Here is a 21,682-nt window from a genome sequence, read left to right as displayed (position 1 = left end):
TGCTATTCATTCTTGCATGTCTCACCCATGCACGTGGTGAGTGATGGTGAAGTGAGCAGGCACTATTTTCCCCATTTCACTGACACAGAAACTGAGGCCCCGTAGCCTCAACTGCTTTGCTCAGACCCACAATAAATAGATATGCTAGGAAAGCCAGGTACTGACATCAGTTCAGCAGTTTGTTTTGCCAATACAACTCTGAGCATTACTTTCTTCTCAGAAAAGAGGAAATGAGATCAAAACAAAGGCATACGGCAAAAAGCTTTGTACCCCAACCTTCTCATTGCAACCAAACACTAAAGAAGAAGAACCACACATAACACAAAGACTTTGAAACCTCTACTAAGTTGTCAAAACCCTCATGAGAGACACTATCCCCTTTCTGAGTGGCTAACGTGCTCTGTCTGAACCAAGGAAGTATTCTGGCCTTTCAGTAAAAATGATCTTTACCTGGTACTGCTTTGGGGCCTCCCACATTTGAAAAAGCTGAGATATGGCACACTGGTATGAATTACTCTGCCACCTTCAGGTTGTTCTGGTGAGTCAAAGTAGAGGAGATGAGAGTTTCCCTCTTTCGGAGCCAAACAGGGCTTTTTCTTGTAGTAACTGAATGACTAATCAAATACAGTAGTATACAAAGTTGATGCTTATTTACTCAAGTAGCAGACAGTTTCCTGTTATAAAATGGATTCTGGAGAAAGCAATCTGTGCTCATAAGTTCCTAATAAAAATAGGAAACTGTCTATTCCTACTTCCGCCAGACAAAAACCGCTGAAGTCTTCCAGAAACTTTATAGAGTTGAAAGAAGAAATACCTGTCCATGTGCCATAAGGTCTCAGATCACAAGCTAGTCCCTGGGCCATGTCCTTTCCTTTCTTAGTTTATCCTGCACTAAACAAAACTGTCTGGAATTCATTCTTTAAAGGTTTATTTATGGTACATAGAGACTGTTTATGTGAAGCAGGGTATTTGCCCATTTCCCTCTTGGGACAGTGTTTAAAACTACAGGGATATTTCCCTCTCTGGCACTTTCTGAAATACAATTAACAATACTGGATCTTTTTTCCTTTTAACAAATCTGGTTTTTATTTAGGGAGGGGAGGAAAAAGTAAAGGGTCTGAAGTTTCCCAACAAATTATTTCAAGCCTTCGAGAAGACAGTTTTAGGCTTTTTAAATAGTGTCTTTGTTTGAAATTCCCCCTCACCCCCACCCTCTTGCTCTCCAACCATTAAAATGTGGGTTTTCTTCCAAACTAGATTGCTCAATTAAAGCCCTTCTTTTGTAATACCCCAATGCTCTAAATGGGAAAAGGGCTGCTGTAGGCCACCTTGTGAAACCTTTTAAAGGCTCCTGGACTCTTTTGATCTTTAAGAAAACCGAAAGAACATATAAACTACCTGGCACTTTCAATATTATTCTGCTACTCTCTAACATGCGAACTTGGGAGAATAATGGCAAATGGGGGGGGGGGGGTGGTGGTGGCGGGGAATGCCGTGCTTTCGTCTCTGCATTTGTGAGATGGAACTATTATCTCCCTCTTCTTCCATCGCAGAGTAAGAAATCCAATTGAGATAGCAGATGTGAAACTGCTTTGAGTCCTTCTGAACAGACACTCTATCTGGCAATAATGTACCCTCGGTGTAAACCTGAAGAGACTTCCCTCTGAGACTTCTGACAGCCTCGCTTCTGGCCTGGAGTCAAGAGAATCAAGATAATTATGCCTTCAATACCAAAGACATGGTTACCTTTTAGTCAGACTCTCATGATTCCTGCGCTGGGACAGGACTCCATTTCCTAAGCACAGACTTTTAGCCGTTCCATATTCATCTCAAAGAGCAGGCTGCTCTTCCTAAGAGCTACTAATAAAGGGATATTACTCTGTTAGAAAACTATTTGAATAAATGACATTATTTTATGAGTCCCAGACTCCTCGAGGAGAATGCAAGACACAATAAAATGGTGACTTCTGTAAGCTGAGAATTTAACTCTGACGTCCCAATTCCCAACACCCACACCTCATAACGTGGCTGCTCCACTGAATCTGTTCAGCAATCATTTGAGAAACGCCTTGAAAATGTTCCTTCGATATAGCGCCAAACGAAACACTCGACCTAAACGATTCCCAGTGTACTGCACACAGGGCGAACGTGCAAGCATCGATACCATGGAACTGGGGGTCTGCAGCTACTTCAACTGTAGAAAATCATCCTGCATCTGTTAGTCTGGGGGGAAATCTTCTACCAGGAGCAATCTGGAAGGAACAATTAGGTGTCTGTGTTTCTTAGTAAGATGATTTAGAAAACAAGAAGTCCTTAACTCTCAGGAAATGCTTGACATTGGTTTGTTGGGTGAGTGCCAAGTGTTCTAGGGGAATATATACTTTATCAAACAAACCCATTCCAAAGGGTCACGTAAGTCAAGTGGATACTTGTGGATATTAGCAAGATAGTGGTTTTCCCATGGTTTCCCCCCCACTCCCATGCTAATTGTAAGTATCTTTAGTCTCCTGGGAAACATGAAGTTAAAGCAAATTAAGCAGACAGGACAGTTCACCGAGAAGGCACTGTTCTCAGGATGGTTGCAGGAGCTCCCCGGTCCCGACCAGCACTCCCAACTACTCATCCCGTTTGCTGCCTTAATGAAGCAGTCACCCTTGCCCTGTCCTTACCCAAATATGATTTGATGTGGACCAGACTACTGTCTTGTTACCTGTAAGTCTATTTTAGAAGCTGTGAGCTGGCAAATCGTGGGCCACATGAGGCCCACACATGTGTTTTGTTAGGCCCACAAGGTTTAAAAACAAAAACAAAAAAATTCAAATCGGTTGCCAACATTTAAAAACCAGGAGATTCCACATAAAAATCCAGATTTCCGGCTTCACTTTAAAAAACCCAAAGATCTGGCAACCCTGGGTTCACATTCCCCCATAACAACTGGCTGGAGCTGAGCTGCACTGCCCCCTTCAGATGAAGAGTGCACACTCTGAGGGCCACGGTGCCCCCGGGGCTGCTTCGCCGACTTCACTGCTGGCACAGTCCCTGCAGGCATGTAAATTTATGACTCCAGGTTTATCACTTATTTGTCCATGTCTCTAGCTACTCCTGTTCAGAAAGAGAGACCACCTTGCAGCATCTTAAAGGAGGCAGCATGGGGCAGTGGGAAAGTCTTCGACTGGTGGTTAGTGGGGAGGTAGATGCCTTGATACCCATCTTCAAGTGCAACAGAGTTAAGAACCAGAAGTAAGGGGCGCAGCCTCCAGGGAGGCAGATGTAGACTCCGCCTAAGGAAGGACCTTCCAACAGTCACCTGGGTTCTACTCCTGCTCCTATCTACACAGGCTTCAGTGACAAAACACTGTGAACTCCAATATCCTTGTTCATCAAGCAAGGGAATCATTAAGGACTCACAGAGCTCTAAAATTCTCCGCCTCCTTATGTTCTAAGGGACAGCACATCATAGGGGTAAAATGTATATAAACTTTAGAGTCAGATAGGCTTGGATTTGAATTCTAGAAGCATCCCTTAATTTTAATAGATTTTACTGCAGAAAATAAAGATGGTATTCAGACTGTATCTGTCAAGTGCACATCCAGATGCTCTGTAGGAGTGTCCCATCCTGATATGGTGGTAGGGGAGGCCACACCTTGGTGGGTTAGTGACCGCGTCATCCTTGAAGGCAGCAGACATTTCCACCGTCAACCATTCAAAAAGAGGTGAATACTTAGAGAGGAGGCGAGAAGGAGGGCAGGCAGGACTCGGGCACAAAAAGAAGATGTTGTCTTGGCTACAGCTTTTCTCTTGAGTCTGGGAGAGGCCCTAGGAAAGGAGGCTTTTACCTCATTGAGATTAAGCCAAGAGCTAAGCAGAGGGCAGATGGGGTTTTATGTAATTCTGTGTTTACTCTCTTTTGTTACTCTTTAATCTTTAGCAAAGTCATACTTAAACATTAAAAAAAGAAAAGAAAAGAAAAGAAATATACAGTTGACCCTTGAACACCACACTTAGTTTGAACTGCATGGTCCACTGACATGCGGATGTTTTCAATAGTTTACTCGGATGCAGAACTGCACGTAACGGAAGGCTGACTGTATGTTATATGCAGATTTTCAGTTGCGAGGAGGGGTGGGTGCTCCTAACCCTCACGCTGTTCAGCGGTCAACTGTATATCTGTACATACACGTGTGAGTCGATAAACCTCCTCAAAAGAGAAAACCTGTAAAAATACCTGCTACAAATGATGATGCTGGACAGAAAAGCAAGTGGTAAACACACTCGCTCTTTCCCAAGGAAAAGTCATTTCTAAACTTACCCAGCTGGCAGCTCACCTTGAGATCCAGTGGTAGCTTGCTGGAGGTGAACACGCTCAGCTTGATCTGGGGGATGCTGATTTTGAGGTTTTCAAAGTAGTATCGAACCGGCGTCCCACCTTGCTCAGCTGTCTTTTCGTGGAGGTTTTCGTCGTATTTTTCCACCTCTGGTACAAAGGTAGAATTGGTTTCTTGAAAAATAAGTTTCCTCCGAAGTCTCATGATTCAAATACTTTCGTTCACATTGAAGAGAAACTCACAGAAAAACGTAAACGTCTATTTGTCTAAATTTAATTTTTTAGGGCTCAGTAATATGTACAGTGTCCTGATGCCATTTCTTTGTAAAAGTAGACCTGGTTCATGTTGCTGACCCAGAAAGTACAACAGCTTAATCTTTTGATTTGCGACTCTATTACCGTCTGGCAGATATCATCTCTGGAAAAAAATAATCCAGGTGGGAAAGCCAAAGGTCATGGGTGTGCTTGCTGGCAACGCGTTTTCTAGAAACCATGTCGTTATCATTATTATTATAAATGACCCAGGTTATCTGAATTTATTTCAGAAAATGGTATCTAAATAAGTACTTGGAGTGTAGTTTAACTGAATCATCATGAACAACATGACCAATTAAATGATGAATCTGAGCGAAACACAATGCCTTAAAAAGAAACAGGCTGCAGGCTATGAAGAACCAACATCACGACAAGTGGCTCTCTCTCCCAAACAGTGAACATCATTTAAAGAGCAGAGTGGAGACAGATTTCTCACTTGTTATCTCATGAAGTAAAAGGGATGAACATAGGCGAAAACACAGCAATGTGCTCTTCAACTTGATGCTGTCCCCACACCCAAGTGGGCAGCTTATTTGCACTTGGATTCATGTGCTTTTAGAAATAAAACCAGAGACTGTACATAACTACATATCAAACAAATTTATACTGTAAGCTTTTATATAGTTCTCTTTATAGAAAGAAGGGAATAGGTTAAAAAAAAAAAAAAAAAAAAAGATACCGCAGCAGAGACAGGCTTATCTGTATTCAGGGAACAGGAATAGTTATAGAAGGCAGAGGAGAGTCCTCAATGAAAGGCAGGCAAGGATTTTACAAAAGAGTCTAAATCCACTAGACAATGCTTGGGGAGAAATTTATTTAGAGCAACTTACAAGAAAAGCGTGTCCAATCAAATTTAAAGTAAAACTTCCCAGGAAGGTACCAAAAGAGAACAGATACCTGGCAGGCAGGCTCAAGTGGCTCTCTGAACACAAATAAACACTGGCGTTCTGACCCAAAGTGGAGAACGCAGCACTAAACAGACAGGATCTTGCTCCTGATCCCAAACACACTTAAAGCTTAAAGTCTAAGTCTGGGATAAAAGGAGCAAAAATATTTTTCTTGCATTGTGTGCATGTATGTTCATGTGTACACATGTCCCCAGGGATTTTTCTCCCCCTTTAGCCAACATGGGCAGATAAACATTAAAAGTCTCTATCTTATCATTTCTTTAGGCTCAGTATTTAGTTTAGTCTTCAAAAGACTAAGCATTACTGACTTCTTTCTAAGCTGTATATACAGTCTAGCAAAGGCCATGATGAGGCATCTAAGATAAAGAGACAGCTACATAATTTCCGTGGCACTGCTGGAAAATTTAGGTCTTTCAATAGCTTATCTTACTCCCCTCTCCAAAGAAGAGTAAAGTAACTAGAAACCTTTGCAATTACACTAAGGCATAAGGGTATGGATGTGAAAAAAAGTTAAGGAGTTGAGGCTAGCCAATTTTTTTCCTCAGCTAAACCAAAGGAACTGCCGAAGGGATTTCTGATTCTTGGCCCTGAATCTGTTTAATAAACAAAGGTTAGGAAACAAAGTGGTTTGCTAAATGACTAACATCATTTCTGCCATCTTAAAGCAGATGAGTCAAAAAACATGAAACAGAGACGAACAATATACTGCTTCCCAAAAGCTTGCCCCTGGGTATGCTGGGACACCAGGGACCCTTGGAGCAGCTTCTTCCGTACACAGACACACCTCAATACCTGTCAACAAGCAATACTTGGAAGGAGAACTGAACCACCAACCTCAGCTCCCAGCTCAGACTATGACGGGGACAGGGGGCTTGCCAGGCATTCAGAGGCCGCCTATTTTCACAAGCAGACTAAAAAATGCCACCCTTGGGCCAATTCCCAGATACACACCTACAACATTCGACATTACCTGATTCTGCCTGATCGTAGCCAAAGAAACTCAGCAGCTTGAGGAGCAGTTTCTCCTCAATTTGTACCGTGAATCTCTGAGCCGTGACCATCAGATGCTAGAGATAAAGAAATTCTGATTTACAGTGCGAATGCCAGAGGAACTTTCATCCGCGCCCTAAGAAGGCCCCTGTGATATGGCGTGGTCTCTTTACTTATGTGATTTCATAATCATACTGCCAAATTTTTTCTGGCTCATCTCTCTCTACATTGTTATAATGAATCAAAAATGCCAGAAGATGTTTAGTAGACGATTCACCATCCTATTGCTTGGTTCCCTGGGCATCTGTGTCTGGTTAGTCAGGATTACACTTTCAGATGCCCTGCGGTATATGGTACTGAGCTCACATGGACAGCAGCTAGTTTAAGGGCTTGTGAATTTGAGGGCCACAGGCAGGCTTGACCCCACTGGCGCTGGTGACAAAGGACCAGAAATATGAGAAGCAACCTCTAAGCTCCCACTTTTCCAGAATTTCGTGTTGTAACGCTAGCTTGTACATGAAGACTTCTCCAGGAAAGAAAGTTTATCACTTCTGAATGATCTGCTTTTAGTAAACAGTGTGGCAGCTTACAGTGGAGGATGTCTGTCCCAAGGTCAGGCCCCTCCTATCCCTTTTCCAGTAGTCTTGGATTATTATTTTTTTAATTTATTTTATTGAAGTACAGTTGATTTACAATGTTGTGTGCTAATTTTGGGATTATTATTTTAATAATATATCGAGATCATGCCTGGTCACGACCAGTCTAGAAGATGCTATACTTTCCTGCAGAGACTTCACGCTGACGAATACAGGCTCTGGCCCCTACGGATTCAGTACTATTGCCCGCTGAATCATCAACAACACAACTGAGAATCTGAAGTTTTAAGAGGAGTTTCCATCAATTCCGCTACACAATGTATCGAGTCGCTTAGTGCCTTACCCCCACTGGACTATTTCCATCCACAGCCTGCACTGCTGCTCTGAGCCTTGGCTGCGAGAGGACAAATCAAGCCCACCAGCCTACCTTGTAGATGTTGGTCAGCGCGCTCTTACTGGGGAACTTCACCGTGTTCACTTGCACAGCAGGGCCTGTCTCAATGACCTCATTCTCATTGCTCAGTGGAGTCACAAAGAGCATGAAGGGCTGCGTGGTGCCAATGAGCTGATTGTCCACCTAGGACATGAAAAAGCAGCAACAAAAACAGACAAATTGCTCAGTTTTCATTTTTACCTTTAACTAGGTCTCACAATATGCAGGTCATTCAGAAAGTACTTTTGGAAAAATATATTCTCACTAACACCAGCAACAATAATAGCAGTAGTTAGGAGCTATACTTTATTTGGTGAGTACTGTGTGCCACGCACCGAGCTGGTCCCCTCACAAGCATTATCTCATCAAGTCCCACGACGGTCAGCCTGTCCAAGTTATCAAACTCAGGGCTCTGCTGCATCCTCACCACAACCTCCTGGGGACCATCACCGTCCTCACGTCATAGACAAAGAAGCTGAGAAGAGAGCCCCCTGCCTAAGGTTGTACACCTAGTCAATGACAGAACGAGGACTTGACTCCACTTCTCTCTGTCCCCAAAGCGAACGCTCTCAACCACTAGGCTATCGATGTTTCTCTTGCTCCAAATTCCCTGAAGAACTCAAACTAGAGAATCAGTAGCAGATGGCTACCAAACGGGCACAGTTGCCCATCCTAAAGTCAACTCCCTTCTAGGAACGGAGTGATGAAAGCAGTGGCACCAGGGACTGCTCTATTCATCCCCCCCATCAGCACCATCACCGAGAACACACTCTCCACACTCAGGTAGGTTTACGGACATCCGGAGGCTCAACGGCAGGAAGCAAGCATCTTTACTTTGTTTTACCCTAAAGGCCCACACTAGGAAGAGGAAAGAGGAGAGAACACGTGTCGGGTACCCCAAGCGTACTTCCTACACATCACCTAACACATCCCTCACTACAACCCTAAAGGTTAAGTGTTATTCCTCCCCATTTTACAAACAAGAAAACAGAAGCTTAGAGAAGCTTAGAGAAGTTAAATTACTTGCCCACATTCACAAGGTATAATAGTAAGTAGGAGAGTTGGGATTCAAATGCAGGTATTTCGAGCATCAAGCCCTTGACCTTTCCATTGTATCACATGGGTTCCCAGAGAACCATTCTGTACAATCGCTGCAGATGGTCCTTCTGTTGGCTTTCAAGGTGCAGAGAAAAGGGCGAGGGAGCTAGAGCACTTCTTCCTACTTCTGCTCTTGCTTCCTACCATATGCTCTCTATACAGCAGCCAAAATGATCTTTCAAAAACACAAATCATGTCCCTCCTTCCTGGACACCCTGCCGTGGCTTCCCTTTCTCCGAGGACAGGACGGCACTCCTCAGCACAGCCTCCAAGGGCCCACCTGATCCAGTCTCACTACACATCACTCGCCTCCAGGCTCGCCACCGCGCCTGCACACAAGCCTCCCCGCTGTTTCTCAAAGATGGGCAAGTCTCTCCTCCCTCAGAATTTTCCCGAACATTTTCCCCCTAGTATACCTTTTCTCTGGTTTTCTCATTCTCTTCTTCCAAGTTCAGCTCAGCTCCCACTTCCTCAGGAAGACCCTCCTAGGCCACTACCTAAAGCAGCAGCACCCCTCTTTATTCTCTCACAGCAGTTATACCAGGCTGGAATTATTTATTTGCTTGCTCGCTCACTTACTGGCTGACTTCTTCCCTAGTCTGTTAGCTCAGAGAGCAGAAACTTCATCTTCTGAGTCACGGTGCTATCTCCAGAGCCCAGTGCCATGCCCAGCACAAAGATGATACTCAGTAAGAATCCACCGAGTGAATGAATCACCGGTCACACCCAATAGAGGAAATGACGGTAAAGTCTCACCTTATTCTGACCTCTTCTTTGTTCTTTCCCCAAACACATTTGATACAAGTGTACTAACTGCAAATTTCTGATTCTTGTTTTAGTCTCCCAATTAGATTTAGACATTCCCTAAGGGTGGGACTATATTTTCTGTTTTTAAAAATTCTTCCTCATAGCACTGTAATCATAGTAAATTCTCGAATCTATTTATTTTCTACAATTTACAGCACACATTAAATCAAGAGGTGCTACAGGAAAAAAAAATCTTTTTAATTACGGTAAAAAGTCAATGAAATTAATGAACAGCAAATGATTCCTCGGATCTTCTCTGTAAGATCAAAAAAGGAAGACAAAGAAATAGAGGTGCAAGATACTAACTTTTTATCCTCAAACAAATGGGATGTCATTAGCCTGAACTCTCTGCTATTTGTGATATATGATGAAAGAAAAAATTCTTCTGAAAAGGGGTTTTGGCATGATAATCCTTTATACCATTTTTTTGTAGTGTGGATCTGCTAGAAATGAGTCCTTTTAAGTTTTTGAATGTCTAAAAACACCTTTAATTCACCCTTGTTTTTGAAAGATATATTTGCTGGGCACTGACTTCTAGGTTGGCAGGTTTTTTTTCCTTTCAACACTTTAAAGACGTTGCTTATCATATTCTCACTTGCATTGCTCCCAATAAGAAACTGGCTGTCATTCTCACCTTTGTTCCTTGTGAGGAACGTGGCTTTTTTAATCTGGATGCTTTATCACTGGTTTTGAATAAATGATTAGGATGTACCTTGGTACAGTTTCCTTCATGTCGTGTGTGTGGCAGGGCAGGGGGGAGGCGCAGGGGAGGGTGTGAATGTGGGTTTGCATTTGAGCCGCTTCTGTGAGTTTATAGTTTTCACTAAGTCTGGAAAATTTATGGTCGAAATCTCTTTTTTTTTTTTAAATAAAATTGAATTTAATTCATGATTTTTATTTTTTTAAATGTTTATTTATTTATTTATTTGGCTGCATCGGGTCTTAATTGCAGCACATGGGATCTTCATTGCAGCATGCGGGATCCTTCACTGCGGCGCACGGGCTTCTCTCTAGTTGTGGCACGCAGGCTCTAGAGCACGCCGGCTCAATAGTTGGGGTGCACGGGCTTAGCTGCCCCTCGGAATGTGGGATCTTAGTTCCCCGACCAGGGATCAAACCCACGCCCCCTTCATTGGAAGGTGGATTCTTAACCACTGGACCACCAGGGAAGTCCCTAATTCATGACTTTTAAAAGTTATTCATGATTAAAAAAAAAAAAAAAAAGCAGACATTTACCTAACAACAAGAACAAAACCCTCTAACAAACATAAAAATTACAAAATTCCTTCCAATTTTTTTTTTTTTCTGTCTCCTCCTCTCTCTCTCCTCTGGGGACTCCAATTATCCATATATTAGGTTGCTTGAAGTTTTCCCATAGGTCACTGATGCTGCTCTCTTTGTGGGTTTTATTCCCCCTTGGATTATTTTTCTCCGGGTATTTCAATTTGGACAGTTTCTCTCGTTATGGCTTTAAGTTCACTAATCATTTCTTCTACAGTGTCATCTGCTACAGATCAAATCTAGTGTTTTTTCCATTTCATTTTAATCTCTAGAAGTTTGATTTGAGATTTTTATATCTTCCATGTCTCTACTAAACTTTTTGAACATGTAGAACAGAATACAGTTACAATGAGTTTTAATGTCCTTCTCTGAAAATCCAAACATCTGTGTTAGCTCTGGGTTACTTCTGAATGATTATTCTCCTCATTATATACTGTGCTTTCCTGCCCCTTTGCACACCTGGTAATTTTTGATAGGATGCCAGATACTGTGGTATTTGCTTTGTTGGGTGCTGGATGTTTCTGTACTCCATTAAATCTTGAGCTTCATTGTTCAGGGATATGGTTAATTTACTTGGAAACAGATTGATTCTTCCAGAGTTTCCTTTTGTGTGACTGATTTGTTAGGTAGGTCTGGAGCAGTGCTCAGCCTAGGGCACACAGCTCTCCACGGAGGCCCAAGACTTTCTGGAAGGCTCCTCCCAATGTCCCGTAATTATCAGTGTTCCCAGTGTGGCCGGCGGTGAGCAGCCGGTGCTGTTCCCATGAGCCTTGCGGATGGCAGGCTCCTCTGATCTGCCCTTTGCTGAGTATCTGCGGGGCCCTCTGCAGATCTCCCGAGACTTCTTTCTGTGCAGCGTGCTCCTCCCAGGTCTGCCGTCCCATGAACTCTGGCCGCCTTGGTCCTAGGACTCTCAACCCTGTTCAGCTCATCCACTCTGATGGGTTCTGTCTCAGTCTCTCCGCCTGGTGACATGGCCTGGAAACTTTTTCAAGGCAGCAAGCTGGGGTGATTGCAGGGCTCACCTCTTTTGTTTCCCACCTCTCAGGGATCACTGTCCTTTGTTGCCTGATGTCCAGTGTCTTGAATCTGTTGTCTCCTTATTTGATCTGGATTTTGGGGGTGTTTCAGGTAGGAAAGTAAATCAGGTCCCTGTTACTCCACCTTGGTCGGAAGCACAAGTCCACTTCCCTTGTTTTTCTCCCTATGGTGAATTTCAGTTCCTCTAAATTATGGTTAGATGGTTTCCACTGTTTTCTCTATTGGCAAGATGAGGGACCATGGGTCACCTTCCTCCATGCCACCTTGACTAAGTTATCTAAGTTACTGATGGACTAGCTGCTATATTCAGAATTCTGCTCTACAGAAAAATTAGTAAGACAAATATAGGTAAAAGAATTCTTTTCATAGAACGATCTTTTGAAGACCACAAGAAATTTGTGCCAAAGCATTAAAGTTTTTAGAACATCAAACACTGATCTGGTTGGCTGTTCAGCAGGAAGAAAAGGAGATCAACAAGTCCTAAGCCTCCCCCTCTCACCTGTACATCCTGTATGCTGAGTTCTAGCATATGACTGGTGGCCAGCTGTGTGTAGTGCACATTGATTCCCGTAAGACTTGCAAAGACCAGTTCTTCTGGGACTTTATTAATTAAAGACAACCCAATTCCACCTTCTAACTTCACAAGCACCTGAAAGGAAACCAAAATATGGCACACTGACAGTTTAAAACAGAGCTCAAGGTAGCCAGGAGAGTACAAGGAAATAAATGGCTTTAAATCCCTCTACTTTGCCTCTAAGCAGATGAAAACCACGTAGGAGCTGTATTACTCACCTTGATGGCTCAAATTCCATCATCTCACTAGAAGCCTTCCTCTCCAGGCACACTCCCCACCCCAACCAGAACTCCGCAGTGATATGATAATACCTCTACCAGAGCACTGATGACATTCTGCATCTCATTACAGGAAAATAATCATTTGAGAATCTTTGTCCCTATTTGAGAGACAAGCTCTTATTAAGTTATTCACCAAACTTCTATAACATCCAATACAGTGCTTTACATATAGGTTTTTTTTTTTTAAGATTACTGAATAAATATGGAATAAGTGTGCTTTTTCACACTTATCTCATGTTCCTTTCCAAACTTTTCACTTTCTTTCCAATGCCCAAACAGGGCCAGGGAAAAGAAGATGTCAGAGTCAACTGGGGCCAAAAAGATAAAACCTAGTTTGCTTATTCTCAACCTTCACTCCTTTTAAAATTCAAATAATTTAGCTTTCTTTATTTTCATCTTACTGTAACAACATTTGTTACATTCTGATTTGACCTGAGCTGTCATTTAACTAACATATCCACACATTCATGATGTGATAACATTAAATACTATGAAGTAACACTGATACTTAGAAGTCATAGAGGTCAGAAAGAAAAGAGAAGGTCTCAACTGAGAAAACCAAAGACCAAAATTCTAAACAAATTTGTAATGAAGAAATGACCTTGCAATAGCTAATACATACTTCCAATTCCTGCTCTGTGTCTGGATTCTTTAATTTCTGCAGCTCTTGATCCGTAACAGGGAGTTCATCCACTTCGTACGATGAACGGTCACTTTTCCGTTGGGAGAAATCTGTTATCTGAGGTCAAATAAAACACTGTACTTACTAAGAGGGCTCAAACTTCCACTGCGAAACCCACTCCATACCAATTGTGTAAGTCAAAGTCACTATATGCTCAATAATCCTATGGAAGTTAATGGTTTCCAAAGCACTGCTAAGGTAAGATTGATATAAGAATGAAGCAAATTTGGTCTTGAGTCTGTATGACTAACACCAAGCTGTAGACCTTGAGAGCTTCATACAGCGGGAGTTAGGCATCTGTAGGTGATCTAGAATTATAGCTCAAGTCAAAACATGCAAACCTCAGGATCAAGGCATTCATTTTTTGCCTTAAGAGGAGGGTGCTTTTTAAAGAGATATTGTGGATTATGGCGTACTATCTCAGAGAATTTACTGTTACACATCAACATCTTTTCTTTTTCCTTACCTCTAATTCCCCATGCCCTGATAAATCCATATCTCCAGCACAGAACTCTCCCTGAGCTACAGACCCATACTTACACTGACTTCCGGACACCTTCATGTAGATACCATACACTTAATAAGTCCAAAACTCAACTCCTCATTTCCCCCCAGAAGTCTGCTCTGTGCACATCTCTTAGTGATGGAGATTATCATCCTCCTAGCTGCCCAAATCAAAATCTCGAAGGCCATTCTTGACTCCTTCCTCTCTCTCATCCGCACATTCAAGCAATCCCTAAGTCTGACTGACTCTACCCCTTAACAAGCTTTCATTTCTATTCATTTCTCTCCAACCTCCTCCTCATGTCCACCCCCCTGCCATGTATTCTAGTTTGGGTCACCATAATCTCTCATCCAGATCCCTCCTAACTGGTCTTTCTCTGTCTCCAGTTTCACTCCAACTCTCCACACTGCAGCCAGAGTGAGCAAGTTAAAATAAATTTCTGATTGTGTCACTCCCTGACTCTTTGTTGCCATAGAAAAAACACAAAATCTTTAGCATGTATCAGGCTTTTAATGTTCTGGCCCCTGCTTCGGTCCCCTGCCTATTTCTTAGCATATTCTATGTGCCAGTTGGATCACTCTCCTTTATCTCCAGGCCTTCAATGGAGATATATAACTTCCCATATATATATACTTTGCTTATTTTGTTTATTGCTCATGGTTTATCTACCCCACTAGAATGTAAGCTCCAAGATGGCAGAGAACTTTGTTTGTTCACTAGTCTAGGTTCAGTACCTAGAACCGTGCCTGGCTCTAATAGGGGCTCAGTAAATAACTGGTGAATGAATACTCTCATTCTTAGGGCACAGCCCCTCCACCTTTCCTTCTTGATTTGGCTAACTCCCTTCAGTTAACATTCAGATCTCAGCTTAAGTGTTACTTCTCTTAGAAAGCCCCTGCCAGTCTCCAAATCTGGGCATACAAATCCTTTCTAGATACTCCCCATAGCACCCTCCACTCCTACTTTCATAACACAACATGTTAATTATCTCATTAGAGACCTCATATATCTCCTTGTTGTCAATGTTATTAATATATCAATTATTTAAATATATAATAAACATATATAATGATTGATAATAATATGTACTGTTCTTGGCATTATCTTCTTTAATTCTTATACTTTTTTTTTACTCATTCTTTTTTTTTATTATTATTGAAGTATAGTTGATTTACAATGTTGTGTTAGTTTCAGGTGTGCAGCAAAGTGATTCAGTGATACATACATATTTATCTTTTTTTTCAGATTCTTTTCCCTTATAAGTTATTACAAAATAATTCTTATACTTTTTAAAAATCATCTTGTATTTTACTTATACTCTGATTCTTATAACAACTTTGTGAGGCAGGTCTTATCCCCACTTTATAAATAAGGACACGCTATCCTCACATCCAGCACAGATACTTCAATAAACATCTGCTGAATGACTGACTATGTGGGGGCAGGGGGAGCACACTGAGACTCCGGTCAGTTCTTACGATAAATTATCACCTGGAGCGCTCTAGTTGGTCCATCTGGGATGACCCTGATGGACAACATTCCAGAACCAGGCCTCATTTTTTGGTTAATAAATTGTTGTTCAGGTGGAACTGGCCCCAAAAGCTCCATGGATGTGTCCGGACCAAGAACAACTTCAGCTCCGTCAAACAAACCAGAAAGCCCTCCTTTGGCCTACAGGACAGAATAAAGATGTGTAAGAAAAGGCAAAGGCACTGACTTTGACAATTTAACATGTCATTTCAAACAAGTTACCAAAATTTAAACTCTCTTCTGAAGGGTCATGGTCAACATATAGCAAAGCATTTACTGTTCTTTCAGCTTTACAGATGATAAAGAACAGGAGGATTACTTGGACAAGATGGAAAGTTACACTACATGAATTTAGGGAATTCAAGGTAAGATAATTCCAGGAATACAGTATATTAGTTTAGTAATAACTTCTAGTCATTAAGATAAGCTTAAAAAAAAAAAAGTACCAAAAACCCTATTTCTCTGAGTATTCTCACTAGGGTTTGCTTCAAAAGCTGAAACATTCTGAAAATTTAAGAAGTATCACTATCACTGAGCTTTCCAATAAAAAGCAAATTCTGGAGTTGAAAACCTCCCCAAACAGGCATATGGCTGGACAATCAAATATTCAAAATATGGTGCCTCTTCTAAAATGAAACAGGGAACTGTGAATGTCATCTGATAGCCAGTTATTCGGGCCTTTGGAGAAAAGTACCTTCTTGCTATATGCCCCAAGTAAAATGGAAGTCTGCAGAATGATGCCTTTGGGAGAGTGAATACAGGGCTAGAGAAGATAATAGCTAAAGTGTCTAGATCCCCCTCTGTTAGTTTTTAAACAGTGAGTAATGAAAAGGAAAATTTGAGCTGGGTTTATAGCTTCAACATGGAGAAAGCTTTTATAACTGTTTTAAGTTTAGAAAGAAAGTGCATACACAACCTTATAAGGGTAGTGTCAGAAAATGTTTTAATGCCTTCAATTATTTTATTCAGAATAATAAGATTGAAACAAGTTTATTTCCCTAACCAAAACACATTCTGCTCTGCTGAATGCTGCTATTATAGGGTCACTCAGAGAAATGATGAAATAGATTCAAGAAACAACAAACCCCAGAAAGGGATTTTTTTTTTTTTGGTTGCGGTGGGGGGGCGGCGGTGGGTTGGGCAGGATGCTCTAAGAGAACTGGAATTACATGGGCTTTAGAAACAAACCAGAAGTAAAGTCAGGGTCAGACACGGAACCCAACAATTATAACAAGCCCTCTTTTGCCTCTAGAAGTCTGAATTGCATTGCTAATTGAAAATCACAAATCCATTCCAGATGTGTGCTTCATGTAAGTAAGCAGCTTGTCTTTGATGAGAAAAGCTCAGGGCACTAGAGATAAAGAAAATAAATCTCACCAAACAGCAGGCAGGGGCTCCGTACAGTTCTGCTCGCTCCCCCGGAGAACAGGCTCCCCTTATGGAAGGACAGCCTGGTTTCCACCAGCGTCAGACACACTAAGAGCTCTCCAGGTTCTGGGTCTGATGTTCTAGTGTTTACCTTTTGGGTAAAGCCCCAGGCTGAGGCAGAACTGCACACACAGTCACACGTGCTGTTGAGACACCTTCCTACCACTCATCTCAGATCCATGGTCTCATTCCTGGCCTGAAGCCAGAAGGAGAGAAAATCCAAATTCCTGGTAACTTTCCAAACACACATTTGCTTATAAAGTACCTGGGAGCTTTTCATGGGGTGCACTGGCTGACTTGAAGGCAGGGGAAGCTGAACAGCAATCTTCATTTCGACATTCGCTACAACAATGAAATGCTTATCTGGGGACCACTGAGGATGCAGAAGTAAACAGAATCTAGGGCACGCAGAGCCCATGAAGATTACTCACCATCTCACAGAACACTTTATAAAAGATGGTTTTAACCTCACAGGTCTAAAACTAATCCATCTAATTTAGTGGTGAGCTTTTAGCTGACATTTTTCTTTCTTTCTTTCTTTTTAAAATTACATAGGTAATTTATCTCATCAAAGAAAAAAAATCCAGATAAGCCAAGGGGGGGAAAAAAAAAAACCATCACTCAGAAGCAACCATTCCTAATACATTTCTTACATATCACCTTCAATAACATTTCCCGTGTAAATATGCATAGATGGCACAAAGTTTCGTGGTTTTCCTGACTAAAATGAAATAATACATATTTGCACTGTAATTATTTTTTTCCCATTCAACAACATCTCATGTATATCTTAATTAAGACTTTGTTTCAAAAAAAAAAAAAAAAGGCTCAACCACTGCTTGCTGCAACTGGGGATGTCAAAAACTACTAACCTGGACAACCAACCCATGTAACCCACAGGTCAGTTTCCCTTCTCGGAAACTCCACGTCTGGGTTGTGCTTCGCCTACGATCAGGCTTTCTTAGCATCAGCGGCTCGTATCTAGAAGAAAGGAAAATGCAACAAGTCCTGTGAGTCAAATATTTCAGGCCTGAAGAGAGTATCAGGGTCGCGGTTTTACTCTTCTTCCTTCCAATATCCTCTGCCCTTAAAATCTAACAGGCAGTTAGCTTGAATCCTACGGCAGCTAGGTATCTCTCAATGAGGAAAGAGGAATAAAACAAAATGGAAAGCAATGAGGACACAAATATGAATACTTTAAGGATTCATAATTTAATACATATAATAGGGGTTCTTGCTTTCTCACAATGACAAGCTGTCATGTAGCACAAGAAAGGTTTTTAAAATATTTTCGAAAATCCTTTTCTGTTTTATTTCCAAATACTTTTATTTTGTAATGGGTTTTAACTTCTAAGTCACCTAAAGTCATTTTGGAAGTAAACAAGGTATTAACTGAAAACACACTGATTTCATGGAGAAACTGAGGAACAGGCTAATAAAATAACTTATTCAAAGTTAAAGAGCTGATTTGAATCCAAGGAGTTAGTCATAAAAACACGTTTGATTATTCTCTTAATAATTTATTTCCGCTTTCAAGGGATTTAACAAAATTCTTAGATTTAAAAAAACAAACTGTTCACTTCTCGGGAGCAGGGGTAGATAGACGTTTGGATGAAAAGACATTCATGTTTCATAACATATCTTTCTTATAGTTTGATTTTTTTTTTTTTAACATCTCCATGGGCACTTCCATAATAACTTTAAAACATAAAACAGAAACCCAATACTCATGTTTGGAAATACAACAGGTTTCTGTCATTGAAGAAAAATACAAATTCTTACTTCATTTATAGACCCTTTGCTTTTTGGTGTAGATTTCTTCTGAGTCTGAATTTGAAAGCAGTGAACTTGAATCAAAAGTTGCCATGAAAGTTACCTGTTGTCAGTGACTGCAGCGAGACCAGCAATATCTAAGATGGCAGAGCCCTCAGTGGAGCGGGCGGCCAAGGGCTTGCTGGGGTTGTGAGGCGCCGAAGAGCCCTCGTGGGCCAGCATGCCTGTTTCAGTCATCCTCCACAGCTGAGAACGCTTCCCTGGCTCCTGTTGGGCAGAGACAGCAAGAGCCATCATGTGCAGCCACGGCTTCATACAAGGGCTTCAAGAGCTTCACACGGGGCTGAATGAGTTCTCAAGTAGGGACTGCACTAAAAGACACTTTCTGACTATGTCAATGCTTAATTCAAACTTGCACTGCTGTCAATCTCTAGTTGCACTTCGGATAAAATGTGCTAAACTCTTGAACCAAACAACCCAAAATGACAAATAATATAAATTTTTAAAATTTATTTTTTTCATACGCTTAATACTTTCTGAGCAAACCAGTTAGTCAAGGTTCAATCTAATCTCCTCCACTAGCTACACTGCTATGTTAACTGCTATTCCAGATGGCAGCCCTCCAGTGCCCTTACCTAAAAGAGCGATCCAATTATATAAAGTATATATGATATTCCCAGTATTTGGTCTTTGGTTATCCTCATAACTGGCAGACAACCAGAATTTACCAGAGCTCTCCCCCATCCCATGTTTATACGGGAAGCATACTACATTGATGGTTTCCAATTTCCAATTTACTGGGTTTACTAGTAAGTGGATTGTATTCAAAAGTTATACTAGATTTATTGCTATTAATTCTAAATATATTTTCTCTTAGGAGTATTTTATAAGCAGTACTTGAACTTCCAGGTCAATCCATGAAAGTCTGTATAATCCATTATATATAAGAAGTAATAATAATAATAGTAATAATACCTCCTGAATATTTACTATGTGTCAGCCACTGATCAGTGTGAGTTACACATAGTAATTCATTTAATCCTCAAAACAATCCAGTGAGGTATATACTGTTATTATTCTTACTTAAAATGCAGAAGTCCCAGTGAGATAAAGAAACTTCACCATGGTCACATAACTAGTAGGTGGTAGAGTGAAGGTTTGAACCCCTGCAGTGTGAGTCCAGGGACGACATGCTTATCCACTTTGCCACACTACCTTTCTAACACAATCCCTGTAATTCCATTTCAGTAACACCTCACCATTGAGAATACTCTTTCTATGGGAACGTATACTCCAACTAGACCTGTCAGGATCACATTCTGGGTACCACAAACGCATCCACACACTGTCCCGCGATGGAAAGACAGTTTCTGCATCAAAGCTGTTAAAGCTGCATTAAAAGCTAACAAAGTAATATGAATGCTGGAGTCGAATGCCAGGATCTGAAATCCAGCTGCCTCATTTACTAGCTAAGTGACCTTGGATAAGCTACTAAATTTCTCAGAGCTCCTGTTTCCTGATCTGTCAAAGGGGGAAATTAAGCTACCTCTGAGGGTTCTTGTGATAAGTGTAATAAATACATGGCACTTTCAGCACATACGTGGCACAGGGTTAATGCCTCGATAAATGTTTGCTATGTTATCATGATCACATCCCTTTACACAGCACGTTACGTACAGCATCCTAGTTGATCCCTCTCACAAACCTGGGAGATCAGTGGGAAAATGAGGCTCAGGTAGGAATGTGAAACACCAGATATCATCATCTTTAAGCGGCAAAGCCAGAACTCAAATCTAGAAGATATGATGCTCTTTCTTTTTTTTTTTTTAATTTTTATTTTACATTGGAGTATAGTTGATTAACAATGTTGTGTTAGTTTCAGGTGTACAGAGAATTGAGCAGAGTTCCCTGTGCTGTAGAGCAGGTCCTTGTTGGTTATCTATTTTATTTATTTATTTATTTTTTATCTATTTTAAATACAGCAGTGTGACGATGCTCTTTCTGCTGGCTGCTAACGCCTCCTCTATCTGTGAAAAGAGATGAAACTGAGCTGCACCTCTCCACCCGCAATCCCCACATGCTGACTTCTCTGTTCACAGTAAGAGAATACATCTATCCCTAGCAACAAAACCACACGGAAAAGCATCTCAGTCTTCCCGGAGGTGTTCCAGATCGGGAATCAAAGCACAGATGCCCCGGTGACATCAAGTTTTCATACATGGACCCTCTGCTGCCTGCCCGTGTGTGCAGGCTCACCATCACTGGAAACTACCCAAACCTCCACTTAAAAACCCAACATCCACCATTCTCCTTCCAGTTCCCTTCCCCTGCCCCCTTTCCTCACAATTTAGTCCTAAAACCTTGAGGTGAGACTGAGGGAGGGAGAAGGCCATGGGGGCTGTGTGAGAGTAGGTGGGTATATTGTGGTGGCCCGGCCCAGAGGGGCATGTTGAAACCCAAGGTGGGTGCTGATCCCTATCGAGGGGCTGGGGAGGCGAGCCTAGTGTGGGTTGTCAGAGACAAAGACAGGTGAGGAGGGAGCTCCTGCAGGGGGTGGGGTTGGAAGGGGAGCTGCCCAGCATGTGGAGATCAGGGCCCACGCCAGGTAACAGCGTGTGTCCACACTCGGGGGCGGGGGGGGGGGGGGCACAACTGTGATGAGAGAACATGGGTTACATTCACGGGAACTGATCAAATTAATAAATACATTCTTAGTGTCGGACAAGGGAGTTACAAATATGAAAAGGGAAAAAATTAGAATGAGCTTTGTGATGCTGGACTAGAATTAGAACTATTAGTGTGAACTGCTGGTTCTTAATACACAGAGACAGAGAAATCTGTTGAATATATAAATACACATATAAGATATATGTATGCATATGCACATATGTTATGTATATAAGCAGATATAGTATGTGCCGTGTGTGTGCATATACACGTCATGTATACATAAAATCGCTAGGTCTGTCCCTTGAGAGAGTCTGGGAACAGCGACACCACAACAGCAACAAGGGCACCTAGTGTACATATCTTAAGTTTCTAAATTCCATTCTCTGATAAAAGGAATCAGGGCTCCTTAAAGAAGTGGCAAATTCTGGGAATGCTGCAGGGAAAGT

At 41.6% G+C, this 21,682-nt stretch overlaps 1 protein-coding gene across 12 annotated transcripts in view; it reads right to left on the bottom strand.

Annotated features, from left to right (window-relative positions):
- VPS13D (vacuolar protein sorting 13 homolog D) overlaps positions 1-21,682 on the bottom strand; it is a 252,930-nt gene that overhangs the window by 100,994 nt on the left and 130,254 nt on the right. For 11 of the 12 annotated variants that reach the window (XM_059913516.1, XM_059913544.1, XM_059913555.1 and 8 more), the window contains 8 exons: positions 18,670-18,833; positions 17,666-17,774; positions 15,327-15,506; positions 13,271-13,387; positions 12,293-12,442; positions 7,561-7,710; positions 6,518-6,614; positions 4,326-4,474 (listed from right to left, as the gene is read on the bottom strand). In XM_059913516.1, coding sequence (XP_059769499.1) covers positions 4,326-4,474; positions 6,518-6,614; positions 7,561-7,710; positions 12,293-12,442; positions 13,271-13,387; positions 15,327-15,506; positions 17,666-17,774; positions 18,670-18,833 — 1,116 coding nt within the window. The remainder of the gene's footprint in view (positions 1-4,325; positions 4,475-6,517; positions 6,615-7,560; positions 7,711-12,292; positions 12,443-13,270; positions 13,388-15,326; positions 15,507-17,665; positions 17,775-18,669; positions 18,834-21,682) is intronic. The other variant, XM_059913618.1, reaches the window with a different exon arrangement.

Source organism: Balaenoptera ricei, chromosome 1, assembly GCF_028023285.1.
Source record: "Balaenoptera ricei isolate mBalRic1 chromosome 1, mBalRic1.hap2, whole genome shotgun sequence".
Taxonomy (NCBI): Eukaryota; Metazoa; Chordata; class Mammalia; order Artiodactyla; family Balaenopteridae; genus Balaenoptera; species Balaenoptera ricei.
The sequence above is the reverse complement of the archived record's forward strand: the minus strand, read 5'-3'. Positions and strand labels throughout refer to the sequence as shown.